Source organism: Tupaia chinensis, unplaced genomic scaffold (genome assembly GCF_000334495.1).
Source record: "Tupaia chinensis unplaced genomic scaffold, TupChi_1.0 Scaffold144702_1, whole genome shotgun sequence".
Classification (NCBI taxonomy): Eukaryota; Metazoa; Chordata; class Mammalia; order Scandentia; family Tupaiidae; genus Tupaia; species Tupaia belangeri.
In genome coordinates, this window is record NW_006204563.1 from 2,595,130 (window position 1) to 2,610,499 (window position 15,370).

Below are 15,370 nucleotides of genomic sequence, written 5' to 3' on the forward strand. Positions count from 1 at the left end.
ATATTTTGTCTCATGTTGTTAACCATCCTGGCCACCTAAGTGGAGATCTGGAAAAGTTTAGTCAGTCATTGTAGACTCAAAATCTTTACTTTGTCCCCTTTTGCAAGGATGCTCCTGATTTCAATCAGCTACAAGAAATGTTGGATGAAAAATGGCACAAATGTGAATTACGACAATAAAAGTTTATAAGCTACTAAAATAAAGTTATAGTACCAAAGAGCTGAGTCAACTGACAATGTTAAATGGAACATTTTACAACCAGTCCTTGGATAATGATAAAGAAAAAAAAAGACACTTGGAATATGAGGAAAAATCTGGAATAATGATAAAAAAAAGAAAAAAGACACTTGGAATATGAGGAAAAATCTGACAAGAAAAAGGCCTCAGATCACGCTCAGGCCTTGAGTATGTGTGAGCCATCTCTACAGGGGGCAGGAGGAGATGATAAGCAAATGCTGAGGGAGAGTCACCTCTATGGCTAACCCTTGAAGGCCATTAGGTATTTTACTCCTCGTAATAGCTCAGTAAAGGAGGTATTGTTGGCACCATATTAGAGAAGAGAAACTGAGGCATACGTGGTCCAGTTATTGACCAAAGACAAACTGTTCAATAGCGGAGTGAAGACTTAAAAGTCTGTCTGACTCCAAAGCCCATGTGGTTTCTCTTTTTTTACTTATGCTCTCTCTTTACATAGACAGACCATCTCAATAAACACTTTTTGGTTTCCTGAAAAAGTTCCCTGCCCTACCTGATGCTAGTGTTTGTTTCGGACCATCAATTCAGATGATAGTTGTTTTTACCACGGAGTTTATCGTTAAATGAGCTATACAGAGAATGTTAAATTACAGCTAATTAAGGCCAATAGATGGGGCAAGAATGAAGAACAGCACTAAGAAGAAAACTGAACACCAAAAATAATACTTAAGAAAGAATACAAGAGCTCTTATCAAAGGTTGAATAGGTGTTATGCAGATCTTTAGTTTTATTTTTAAATAACCCCACTCACAAAATGTTTTGTGCATACTTGCAAATTTTCACTACCTTTCTCTAACCTTTCTATGTGACATCCTCCTTCCCATCACCCCACCTCTTCTTACACCAAGGGGCTTCTCATTTGAGTCCACCAGAGCATCTCCATGACAAATGCAAGGACTCTAATGTGTCCAGGAAGATCTGTCGAGGTCTCTCAAAAGGCTGGTATCTGCTGTAATTGCATAATTACTTAGAAATACTGTTTTTTACCTTTGAAGATTTAATAAAATTTACATTTTTCTCCCTCATCGGACTCTCTTTTAATATAAAGATAGTCTTTTCAATTACTTATTGTGGACCAAAATTCATGATCCAATAAAAATTAATGTCATGTCACTTCTGAGGCTCCACATGCCCTGTGCTAACTCCTCCTACTATAGCCAGAGATACATGATGATAAAATGGTATACTCTCATGACATGCAAAGTGCTAATGGAAAATGAAAAGGACAGAAAAACGACTGAGATATTAATTCAAGACAAAAAGAAAGTAGGACTGTTTGAATAGGCCTAGCAGAATGGTTTAGTTCTTCCTGAAAATAAGTGGGATGTTATCCCACCATATCTTGACCTCTTCCTTAATCCCTCCCCTTCTTTAGTTCCTAAGCATGCACACAGACATGCAGACACGCACACACATACTAAGGAAAAGGTCTACACAATATTCAGTAGACAGACACGTAGGAAAACATCTATTGAAACTACTCATCTAAACAGCAGATGAAGGTATTATCTCAATCTAGCAAGAAAACTGTGTATTTCAATTGTGAGAAAACAAAAATTAATAAATTGGAGAAGTGGAACGTACAAAATAGCTTTAAACTCAGTATCAGCTTTTATTTATAGGTCCAAGACAACAAAGGACACAAACTGATTTTTATGGTTGATCTGCAATAATAGCCCAATAATGGACACAAACAAACTAATGTTTATGGTTGATCTGCAATAATAGCCCAATAATAACCGGGCAGTTAAATGACAGAAGAGAAACAAGGTTAAATGGGAAGTGGCACAATTTGATTGTGGTTGTCATACTTACACACTTGCTGACTGTCAACTCTAAACAGAGCTTTTAATTCAAATCTGATTTAAAAGTGTTCATGCCAGACCAGCAGGCAGCGGGGTGGTTAAGGTGCTGGGTTCCCACATGGCTGAGAGTGGTTAGAGTCCCAGATCTGGAGGCTGGACCATCCCCCCTGATTTCTCTCTCTCTCTCTCTCTCTCTCTCTCTTTCTTTCTCTAGTCAGTGCACACACCCTATCGCTAAAACCTAAAATAAAGAAGTAAATAAAAATAAAAGTATTCATGTCAAGAGAAAGGCCAAGATCCATTTTCTAGTTGAGGAAACAACCACAATCCATGTGCCACAGATGGTCAATGAGATCATTTCTATTGTCACATAGACGACTGCTCTGATCCACTGTTCTCTCTCTCTCTCTCTCTGTCTCTCTCTCTCTTTGTGTGTCTCTGTGTCTCTCTATGGTGAGTGTAGGTACCCTATAGCAAATTAAGAAATAACAGTAATAATGATAAATATAATTAAATAAATAACTCTTTTTAAAACAATTATTTTATTTAACTTTATTAATTAATTAACTTATTTATTTATTTATTTACTTTAATTTGACCAGAGAGGGACAGAGTGAGAGTGAGAAGCAAGAGTTATAGAGAGAGAGAAAAGGAAAATAGGAAAGCATTGGACCTGGACCTGGCTCAAACCGCGGTCAGCCATGTGGGAGTCCAGTGCCCTAAACCACCACGCCATCTGCCGGCCCCAATAAGAAAGTCTTTAAGAAAACAAATAAAGAAAGATCTTCTTGTAAGGACAGCAGGTAGTGTGGTGGTTAGAATGCTGGACTCCCATGGGGCCAGCAGCTAGCGTAATGGCTAGGGAGAAAAACACATAGTCAACTGCAGTTTGAGTCCCGGACCCGGTGGCTTAAACTCACGCTGGGCGTGTGTGTGTGTGTGCCCAAAATCCTCAGAGGAGAAAGGAGGAGAAGGGATTACGGCGTGGCCATCCCCCCTGGAGGGTGATTTCTTGCTTTCTGTCTCTCTGTCTCTCTCTGTCTTTCTGGTGAGCACATGTGCCCTATAGCAAAAACCTCTCAAAAAAAGAGATAACAATAATAATAATAAATAAAATTAAATAAAAAGATTTTCCCTTTTAATCTACTTGTAATACTATATATCCATAACATATATGATGATACTAGATCTCATTACTGTTTTTAAAGTGTTGCCTAAGAACAAGCATTGACTACATATCATATAATATGTTATATTTTATATAATATATTAAATAATAATACTTCAAAACTCACTTAAGAAAAAATTGTATGTGGCTATAGATATATTAGGTCATTTTTGCATAGAAAAATACGTCACGACTTTTCTGATGACCTGATAGAAGTAAATATACATATAAATATTGCCAGAGAGAGAGAATTATAGCAAAGATCTGATGCAAAAGTCAAAACTTAGAAGCAATTGGGACCAGCAGTTCGCATATGACTATGCCGCTGGACTCCCACGTAGTTGACCGTGGTTCGCCTCCCGGACCCGGCAGCTTAAACTCATGCCAGGCGTGTGTGCATGCATGCCCAAGATCCTGAGAGGAGAATGGAGGAGAAGGAATTGAGGCGTGACCATCCCCCCTGGGGGATGATTTCTTGCTTTCTGTCTCTCTGTCTCTCTCTGCCTTTCTGGTGAGCGCATGCGCCCTATAGCAAAAACCTCTAAAAAACTAAACAAATAACTTAGAAGCAATTAAAGCAATAACCTTGAGTCTTGAATAATTTGATATGTCCTAGAGGAAATGGTGATCCTTTATTTGGATGTACTAAAGTGATAGGTTACTCACCAGGTCCAAAGAAAACCTCTATGGCAACCAAAGATTTCAAGTAACTGTCCAATAGGGTCTGTGATATTATCATAAGGTACCCCTAGATTTATCTAAATTTTCAAAATAATGTAATATTTGTCATCTACATATATTATCTCACTTATAATTAGCATATGATACAAACTATCTATTTGGCGATGGAAATTTTTTTTTATTCATTCAATAGATATTTACCAGGCAATCCTTCAGTATATGGCATTATTCTAGATACTGTAATAGAAATATAAGAATAAAAGAGACAAATATAGTTCCTATAAATTAATAGCATAATCTGGTCATCTCTACAACACAGTTCTTTTGACATACATATGCTGTGATACAAATTGAGGAGGTGTTTGAGCTTCAAAATATTGGGGGTCTTTATTATCATTTTACTGTCAATTGTATGATTAGATAAATTTTGACAATAAAGTTTTAGATGAACTTTGTACTATTGAAACAAATAAAGCACTGTGGATTGTGGAATGGTAAAACATCATAGGGACTTACAGCTCCACAGATGAATAACTACTACATTTGTTCCGAACAGGCAATTGGTTTCCAAACACATTAAACAAAGGCAATTTAGAAAGCTTCTTCTTCTTCCTGGCATCGTTGGCATTGTTGAATGTCCTGGGATTCTGGAGAGTTTCACAAAGGTAAGTAAGGTTTGGGTAAGAACAACATCTGAGTCCATGAAGTACTGGTCTGGGAACCAATACTAAGCCAGTGGGACACCTGAATGCCTGGACTGAACAAATTAGCTTATGAGAGACATGGAACCGATTATTCTAAGCAAGAAATTTCAGCCTAGACTTCCCTTTTGCATTAATTCTCATCATAAAACAGTTCTTCACTCAATTTTGAAACATGGTCTAAAACAAGATGTTTTTCTCTGCTACAGAGTACCACTTTAGAATTAGAAATAACCACATTGATAATAAGAATGAATGAGTCATTATGTTAAAAGCAACTATATCATTAAACAAATAGCTAGCAATCTAATGACGCTTGAGATTTGGATCCCATGCAGGCCTTTAAATCAGCAGTGGCCATTCAAGGTCAATATGAACTGCAAAATCCCTTCGCCAGTCACCTGAGACCATTCAGTGGCTCAGCATGGGTCACTACCCTCCATCCACTGTCCATCCAGCTCTCTCACGCCCTCACTGACATATTTTTGGATGGTTTGTGCACTTTTGTGCAAAATGTCTAACCTCTCGACCCTCTATTTTCACATGTGTAAAATAAAAACAATGATACAGATCTCTCAGGGTTTTAGAGGGATGGATTTTTGATAAAAGCCTAAGCATATCTGTCACATAGCAGGTATGAGCCAGATTTGCATTTTCTTCATTTTCCTCCATTCTTCATATACTGGGTTGTCAGAAAAGTCATGATGTATTTTTATGTGTTTCTATGCAAAAATGTGTCATGACTTTTCTGATAAGCCAATATTTATTTTATCATAAATTACCCCACCCAATGTCACTTTTCCCTTGCCTAAATCATCCTTTGATTCATCAAACAATCACTGGGAACACCAGCCATGTGGTAGATAAGGTAGAAAAACTAGAATGCAGTCAGTAAGTCAGTTACTGTCAGTGACTTTATGCTTCTGCAGTCTTAGAGCTTATGGTCTAGCCTTGGAGAGGGGCCCTAAAACCTCATGCAAGACAGAATTCATGGCAAAATTAAAAGCCTAATGGCTCTTTGGAGTTTTATATTTCTTACCCCCAAAAGGATATGTTATCAAATTGATCCTCTACAATGTATAATTTCCCTAAATGCTAGTCTCACATCCTTAGATTGAAAATCAAATTAGAGAATCAGAGTCTTGCAGAAAGACTCAACAGGAATTTCTTCAGCCTTATAATAAAAACATTCAGCAATGAAAATTGAAGCTGAAGGAAAGTCCTCTCTCCCTTCCATCCATTGCCTCCAAATACATAAGTGGAGCCTATCTACCAGTTCTCTGTACTCTCTCTCAATTTTTGCCTTTTATCCTGATGCAAGTTTTGGTTCTTGTCTTTTGTATTTTCTTTTTTCTTTCTTTCTTTCTTTTTTTATTTGCTAGAGGGCTCCTGTGCTTACAGGAGAGAGAGAAAACACATTCCCCGTTGGGTGATAGTCACATTGCAATCCTTTCTCTTCCGTCGTTCCTCCTCTCAAGATTTTGGGCATGCATGCAAATGTGCACAGTGTGCTTTTCAAGCCACCAAGTCCAGGACTGGAATGGCATAGTCAGCCTACATTGAAATCCAGTCCAACCACCATGCCACTGGCTGGCCCATCTTATTTTTCATGAAGTAGTTCACAGGCACCTCTAGAAAGGCAGTCAACCCAGTTGCATTCAGTTCCACAACTTGGGTGTACAATCTTCATCAAGCTCCTTCTTTAAAATTTATTTATTTTACTCATAGGAGAGAGCATGCATACCCACAATAGAGAGAGTGGCACCCTCACCAGGGTCTCACCATGCTGTAATCCACTTTACCCCACCCTCTAGCTCATCAGGATCTTGGGCATGTGCAGCTCTTATGTTTTCAGGTCAACTGAGGATTCAAACCCACAGTTGGCCACGTGGGTTTTTGCACTACAGTTCAATATATCACTGTCTACACCAGTAGGGTAGAGTCTTAAAAAAAAAAATGTTTATTCATTTTTTCCATGAAAGAGAAAGAGAGGAGAAGCTATCTTAGCAGAATATTGACTCTACAATCCACCACCAACCTTCAACCAGTCCCAGATCAAGCACAAAGCATGTGCGTGGTGTACTCAGGTCTTCAGACTTAAATCTGGACCTTCACTTATGGGATTGCCCTTCAGACCATTACATTTTACCGTAGTTCTATCATCTGCCCGCCTCCCATAAGCTCTTGAACCCTGCAAAGCCTTGGTTTCCTCATTTATAAAATGAAACAATAGAAAAAGTAACTGTGTCACAAGGTTTTATAAGAATGAGCAAATGCTCAACACATGTTATCAATAATAACAAGGCACTCATACTTACTAGCCTCGTGGCCCTTCTTCCTTCTTTTTATTCTTCTCCTGGACTTAGGCTAAGGTGTGTCTAAGGTGACATGATTCTGGATCAAGTTCAGGTAGAAGTAGCACTAGAACCAGAATCAATTAGTTCACAGATTTACTCACCCATTCACTCAACCAAACAACATGATAAGCATTGTTTCAGGCAATAGAGAGATTTGAAAAAGCAAAATTCCAGTTTATACAGAGAGGGAGAGAGAGAGAAGGGCCTTCAACAGGGTCTGGCCATGCTGTGATGCCCTCCTCCCAACCATCCATCCATTAAGGATCTGGCACCTGATGTGACTCAAGCCAACCAGGCTGGGATTTGAACTGTGGTCAGCCACAGGACCCTCCAGTACTGTAACTCAGCAAACTGCTGACTGAGCTCTAAATACCCTTTTTATTTATTTATTTATTTATTTAGGAATATTTTTGCTATAAGATGTATGCATTCACCAGAGAGACAGAAAGTGAGAAATCACCCCCCGGAGGGATGGCCACACCACAATCCCTTCTCCTCCCTGATCCTCTCAGGATCTTGGGCACACAGATACACACACACATGTGCCCAGCATGAGCTTTAAGCTGCCAGGGCTGGGACTGAAACCATGGTCAACTACATGGGAGTCCAGTGAGATAGTCATTATGCCATCTGCTGGTCCCTCTGAATACCTTTTTTAAAAAGGGAATAAAGAGGGAAAGGAACACAGAAAAAAGAAAGAAAATAAGATGGAAAGAAATTAATCTTTCATGTATCGAGCACCTTCTGTGTCTCATACACAACTTCATTTAATCTCCACCACCTCCCTGTTACATAGATCTTTATCACTCTACTTTACAAATAAAAACTCTAAGGCCAGCCCAATGGCCTAGGGATTAAGGGAACTAGATCCCACATGGCCAACTGTATGGTTCAGATCCTATGCACAGCAACTTAAAAAACATGCTAGGCAAGTGAATGTGTGTTTGTGTCCCAAAATTCCAACAGGATGGAGAAATGGAAAAGAGATTGCAATAAGGGGTGCTTCCCCTGGCCCTTATATCCTTGTCTCTCTTTGGCAAAATAAATTAATTAATAAACAAACAAAAACATTAAAGTCCAAAACTAGTTAAGTATATCACCCGAGTTCATACAATTAGGATTCAAATTCAAATTGGTCAATCTCCACAGCCCATGTTCTTATACTCACACTGTGCTGCTTCTAAATGCTGTAGAAGAGCCTTTTACTGGGACCAGCAGTTAGTGTAATGGCTATGTCGCTGAACTCCCATGTAGCCAACCGCGGTTCGAGTCCCAGACCCGGTGGCTTAAACTCATGTCAGGCGTGTGTGCGTGTGTGCCCAAGATCCCAAGAGGAGAATGGAGGAGAAGGGATTGTGACGTGGCCACCCCCCCATGGGGGGTGATTTCTCACTTTCTGTCTCTCTGTCTCTCTGTCTTTCTGGTGAGTACACGCGCCCTATAGCAAAAACCTCTCCAAAAAAAAAAAAAGAAGAACCTTTTCCTTCCTCTGTGATAATCCCTAACTCTGATGAGTTGGGAGAAAATGAACCCTTTAGTTAAAACAACTATACCCACGTTCACCTGTTTGTTAGCAACTCCAAAGGAAAATAATGGATGTTATGTATTAAAAGAAAAGAGAATCTAGAAAACATGAGACCAGAGATTAAGTCCCTGAACCAACTACATCAGTGCCGCTGCTTGTGTTGCCTTGGGGACCTGCTAGCCATTAGGATTGCACAGGCCACACCAGAAGAGTTAAGTAAGAGGTGGTATTGCGCCTGAGGTGATAAGATCAGCGTCGGCAGGGAAGAGCACATAGTTTCAACTTATTTCTATACTGTGATTGTCAAATGCAAATGGGCAATAAGCGTGCAAAGAAATAGGAGAAAGCAGCAGTGTCAGAGGGATGTACTATTGAAGCATATAATGTATAAACCAAACAGTATTTGATCTTGGTATATATCCAACGACAATCTAATTTTAAATTTAAATTTTACCAAGCCTTATCTTTCCCGAGGCAAATCATGGTGGCAAATCTATCGATAATAGGACAAACGCAACTAATTCTTTTTCCCAAGATCTTAAGAACAGTGGATTAATGAGGACACACGCTCACCAATATGCAAGTAGCATTATGTCTATGTTAGCACCCAAGAACACCCTTCCCTCCAAGTTTAAATTAGTGTGAAACAATCCTAGCAAAAGTTGTACAACCAAACTAATCTTGTCAGGGACATTGGGATATCACCTCAAATCTCCAGAAGAGTACAGTTCAGAATTGTCCATTAATGACAGGTCAGGCTTACTTCTCCACCGTACCCAAAATAAATAAACAAACCACTCAGGCCCTGCCTGTCGGTATGGAAGACTTTCTCAATCAGATCTGAAACAGTGCAATGGTGACAGGTCATACCCGAGGTTCTCCAGTTTGGAGGTGAGGGAATTAGGCAGACGAATGTCTTTTCTTTGCTGGAACATATTAGGTAATATGTCTGCAGTGCTTCATATAAATTTGTATTCCATGTGGATGCTAAAATAAGAGCTTACAGGTGTTTCAGGGAAGAAGGAGCAGAAGAACGTTTTTATAATTTAACACCATTGTCCCTTCAATGTTGTAAAACACAAAGGTTGATATTATAGCACTTACTTTGTCAGATACTGGTAATATTTTGTGAATAACCTATAGCAATTATAAAAAGCAACATAGGGACCAACAGAGCATAATGGTTGTGTCACTTGCTTCCCATATCGTCAAATGTGGTTCTAGTTCCAGACTCAGTGGCTTAATGCTCACACTGGGTGTGTGTGCATGCATACCCAAAATCCTGAAAGAAGAATGGAAGAGAAGGGATTGCAGCATGGCCATCATTCCTGGGGGTGATTTCTCACTTTCTGTCTCTCAGTCTCCAGAGAGTGGATATGCCCTATAGCAAAAATCTCTAAAAACTAATAAAAGGCAACATAAATCAGAGACAAATGACCGATCAAGCAGTATTTATTTTCCTGTGGTTATTTTTTGGTAATATACTGAGAAAGAAAAAAAGATAAAATTAGTTTTTGAAATCAAAAATCAAAAATAGTTGAGTAACCTAAGAAACTTGTGTATTTGATTAAAAAAAAATTGAACTTAAAGCCTATAGTCACTTATTCATTCAACAAATACTTACTGAACATCTATTATGTGTGAAGCATTGGCCCAGGCACTAGGAATATAGCAGTGAATAAAGCAGTCTGAAATTCCTTTCCTCCTAGGAGCTTACCCAAAAGAAAATAAAAAAGTAATAAAATAATCTATCTCTAGACTCAGCCTGCCATAGAGGAAAAAGGCCAGCATTCAGAATAATTGAGTTCTGGTTCCAAACCTAAACTCTGCCAGCTAGTTACATGAGTCTTGCATGCAATGTATTTAACCTCTCGGAACTCTGGTTTTCCAGTTTGCCAAATGAGGAAGATCCCGTCTCCCTCCAGCATGGTTCCCGGTACTCAGAAGACACTCAGGAAAGACAGGTTTTTCTGGGGCTGGAAGTACAGAATGCAGTCTGGAAATCTATTCATGGATTTCTTCTTCAGCAGTGGTCTCAGCACCAAATAGTCTCAGTACCAAACTTACAGATCCCCAGTGCATTTGATAAACCTTTTACAAGTCCTGGCCACCATGAAAACTGTCAAGTCCATAGGGTTTAAGACTTCCCACAATCTCTCACCGACCTCAGTGAAGAGACTAGACTGTAAACGAGCGCCATCTTACGGTTCCTATGAGACCATAATATGTACTAGAACGCCTTTGTCCTCTTATAAAGACTGTGCTGGTGAGCCGCGCCCTTAAATAATCATGACTGTTGTGCCAGTGTCTATGAGCCCATCATAAAAGGTAGACAAGCACTGGGGGAAAGCAAATGATTTATCAAGTCATCTGCATCTGGTCCTAAGAAAAGCTTTCTTTCTCTCTTTTTTAGATATTGTAATCTAAATCATTTTAATGTCCAGAACATCAGTGGAAGTAATCTTGAAGAAACACTTCCCCTCCAAGAAAAGTCTCTGAAATTTTATGGCAGTATACAGGAATTCTCTTCAAGTATTGATCTTTGGGAGACAGCCCTATGAAACTATATTTGACTCCACCTGTCTTATGAGCACAGTATTCATTGTTTCCTTCTGCAGCTGAATACTTTATGCTTTTTAGTGTAAGAGCCAATATATATGGGAGTGGCTTTGTAAATAATATCTGCAAGCTTTATTTATAAAGACCAATTCTGGCCATTCCAGTAAACTGTTACACTTTTGTGTTAACATGTTATGCATTAGAATTAATAAATTTGAAAGTCTAGACAATTACCCGATGACAAGTAAATAGTGATACATCAGTACTATTATACAGTTTGGTTTTTTTTACAATGGCTCAGTTATTCAGAGCAACATTTATGGGGGGGGTTAGAGTTTTATCAAATTATTAGAAGTAAAATAAGAGTATGCTAATATTCTTGGTTTTGTTGCATTTACTGAGTTCTTACTACATGCCAACATCGTGACCATATACTGTATACATCTGGGTAAATTGTGTGTGTGTGTATGTACAAATATGATTTTGTATATTATACACACACATATGTAATTTTGCCATATTTGATATAGATTTTACACTATCAATATATATCTAGATTAAGAACATTTCTTCTGTATTCAAAAGCAATATTGCTAAAGTAGAGGTCCTTAACAATGAGGGACTGTCCATGTACTGAAGAAGTTAAAAAAATAAACATAAATGATGGAGTTGTTGCGACTAAAGGAAAATTAAGGAAGATAAAATGAGTGCTAAAAGGAGGAGGTAAGTAACCAAATTAAATCGAGATGCTTAGAGGTGATATAAATGACATCTTTTGCTCTGCATGGTATTCAGATGCATCTCAAAAATCATTTCCCAAAAGAATTTATTTTCAATCAAAGAAATGTGGATTAAAAAATGAAGGAAATGCATGTATTCTCTGTTTGTAGAAGGATTTGTCAAGGCTGGCTGAAGATCACCTGTTTCAGATGACTTTTTCTGGCCCCATACCCAGAATACCTTAGCCCCAATCTTTTTCCCGGTTTGGGGCTGAGAAATTGGTGGATTTTAACACTCACACCCAAATCGTTTTTATGTTCCCCAAAGTTTGAGAGCCACTGCTTTCCAGGATTGTTCATGCTGGATAGGATAGGAGGAGCTATCAGCTGATTGCAAATGATTCTGCAATTAAGCACCTCCCTTGTGTATACATAAAATATTTTAGATCTGTAGAATAAAAGATGTATTCAACTTGATTAGGTACGATACACATTTTTAATTGCAAAAGAGCATCTGTAAAGCACCAGGTGTCTCTCTTACACAAACTAGTTTTTGTTTGCTTGCTTGTTTCGAGAACAAATGAAAAAGACCTGTCCAGTTCTTACAGACATAAATTCTTTCCCCTGAAACTTCCTCATATCCTTCTTTGTCTAGCGTTCATTCCCCGGCAAAACACCAGTAGACCTTGATATGCCTTACAAACTTTCCTGGCTGCAAAAGGTTAAATGCCAAGCTTGCAATGTGAGTTTCATGAACACCCCAAAGATCGAGAAACTTCTAAGCACTTCATTGCGGTACACGTGGAAAGTGCCGACAGTCTCTCTCACCCTTAAAAGGCTCTGCCTTATGGTGTTCTCCCCTCCCCCACACTGCCTTCCTCTCCTTAATTTCTACCTCGGAATAGAAAAAGGTGCTTGTTATGCTTCCACTCCTCCTTGGAGATGAAAGAACTACAGAATTGTAAGGTTGACCCAAAGCAAACACCAAAAGAGCTGAGAATTCTCACGTTGGAGTTGACACTGCTGATGAGCTAAATTGCGGTAACTACAAGGCTTCCATCCGGAACACGATGCACTCACACAGCAGTTCCTTCTCCAGCTCCTAGCAACATTATCATTGAGCACCTGGAATAGTTTAGGCATTAAGTGTAATTGGTTTTGCTTTACATAAATCTGTAGCTTTGTAAATAAGCGGAGCATTTCAGCTTCTATATAACACCAATTAACTTAAAGGGATGCGTTGTTTGCAGAAGCCTGCTGGGTTCTGTACTGTATTTCTCTGGTAATATGTGCAGTGGTGAGCAGAGGGCTGTGTCCCCACGGTTTTCTGTCTACTCCAGCCACTTGGTGCAGAGGGTCTATACCCAGCCACCCCTTGGCTTCATTTTCAGTGGTGGTAAAAAATTGGAAAAAATGAAGTCTCCCCTGAGATGCGCCTTCCCTGCTCTCTTTCTACCCATGATTGAGACCTGAAAGGCGAGGTGTTAGAGCATGTTTTCTGTGACCGTCAGAGTACAGTTCTGAGCCCCCTCTGATTCTGTCCCCAACTGACGACGACATCTCTTTCCGCTTCCTTTTTTTTCCCCTTGTAACACTCTAAGCCAATGCAGCTCAAAGTCACTACATTGAGTCTGTCTGTATACAGAACTAAGGAAACTATATTTGTATTACATCGACTTACAAGTGAAATGCTTCCGCCAGAGTGACATAAGAGGACAGATAGCCGTCAGAGATCTGCTTCTAGAAGCTGGTAAACTTTTCCAAACTCCTTGGTCTTCCCCTTCTTACCTCTTTACAAGCTTCATCCCTTATTCCTCATATCCCCGACAGGTCATCTTTATTTATAACATTTATTACATCCTGACCAGCCTCTAATTCTCTTGGTTTCTCAAAATGTTTTTCTCAACTATCGGAGTAACAGTATCACCAAATAATAGCTCCTAACACCAAAAAGGTTTCCATTAATATTGTGATTTACAACTTGAAGGAGAGAAAATGACTCCTGAAAACTGTCAGGATCTACCGTTCTCTGAGAACAAGATTCCACATTATACACTAAGCCAGCCTGGCGATGAGCATACACCATTTCTGCTGCGAGAGAAGCCCGTGCCCAATTACTGGCCACAGGCTTAGGAGCAAAGCCCTCAAATAAAATCAGCAGCCAAGTGATGACAGCACACAGGTGCTGCTAAAATTCAGGTCTGCTTGTAAAGAGCAGGGAAATTAAGGAACCACTAATAACAACAACTCACATCAATGTCGCCCTTTACCACTTACGAGTTGCTGTCACACATATCACCACATTTGATTAGCAAAATGTGAGACGTAGCCACGTTTTATTTAGCATGCCCATTTTGTAAATGAGAAGTTGCAACTCTTGAGACGTTAAGTGTCACAGGAAGAGTAGGCGGCACAGAAGGGACTTGGACCTTGCTCTGTCTGTCCCTAAAGTGCCAATCCCTTCGACAAACAACACTCCCAGTGACACCCACACTGGATCATCTTCAGCCACTTCAGTAAGACATGCTACATCATCTGAACGGAATAAGAATGAGAGGAGAGAACGTTCATGTTGGAGATCCTGACCAAACTGTTCATCAAAAACGAGCCTCTTTTGGGACCAGCAGTTAGCGTAATGGCTTTGTCGCTGGACTCCCACGTAGTCGACTGCAGTTCGTGTCCCAGACCCGGTGGCTTAAAACTCACGCCAGCTGCGTGTGCATGCGTGCCCAAGATCCCGAGAGGAGAATGGAGGAGAGGGGATTGCGGTGTGACCATCCCCCCTGGGGGGTGACTTCTCGCTTTCTATCTCTCTGTCTCTCTGTCTGTCTGGCAAGTGCATGCACCCTAGAGCAAAAACCTCTTAAAAAAACCAAAAAGGAACCTCTTTCCAACATTTCTAATCCCTCATCCAGCTTTCCCTGAGGAGTCATGTGTCCTCCTGAGGACCTCAGGCAGTCAGAAACACCTCCCTGAAAAGTTCCACCCAAACTCACTACACTGGAGAAGGGGCAGGTCTCAACCTCTAAACCATCCTTTCCTTCTTGTATCTAGATGACCTGGATATGCTACAGTCCATTTGAGAAAGACAAATTGGCCTTGAAAAGTATTATTAATAATTATGAAGCCTCCTGTAGTACTCACTAAGAGCACTATCCTAAGTGTTTATTGGTATCTTAACTCATTCAATCATAGTTGTTAATCCCATTTTAGAGATAAGAAACATGAAACGTAGAGGCGTTAATAACTTCTCAAAGATTATTCAGGCAGTTTGTGCAGAGTCAAGATTTGGACCTGGGGAGTCTGGCTCCAAAATCTGGGGCCAGCCCTCTCTATGTAACTGCCTGTCAGTATAGCTGTTACCTATGATAAGTTCATATTGGGTTGTGGGGAAAGTCATGACACATATTTGTATAGAAAAATACGTCATGACTTCTGGAGGAGTCCGACCCGGTGGAGTTCCAGGACCCGTCTGAGCCCTTTGACCTTTGAGCATCGCTTCTGGTCGGTTCAGTGAGTTGGCAAGGCCGCGACTGTACGCCCCCCAACCTTGGAACAAGCTTGGGTCACTTAGCATGTTGGCAAGGCTGCCTGCTATTC

General features: G+C 39.9%; 1 protein-coding gene across 1 annotated transcript in view; it reads left to right on the plus strand.

The window, feature by feature from the left end:
• The window catches only part of SLC15A5 (solute carrier family 15 member 5), a 111,398-nt gene extending 100,345 nt beyond the window's left edge, over window positions 1–11,053 (plus strand). The window contains exons 8-9 of the mRNA XM_006167326.1: window positions 4,466–4,574; window positions 10,906–11,053. Of these exons, the coding sequence (XP_006167388.1) occupies window positions 4,466–4,574; window positions 10,906–11,053 (257 nt within the window). The remainder of the gene's footprint in view (window positions 1–4,465; window positions 4,575–10,905) is intronic.
• The last annotated feature ends 4,317 nt before the right edge of the window (window positions 11,054–15,370 follow it).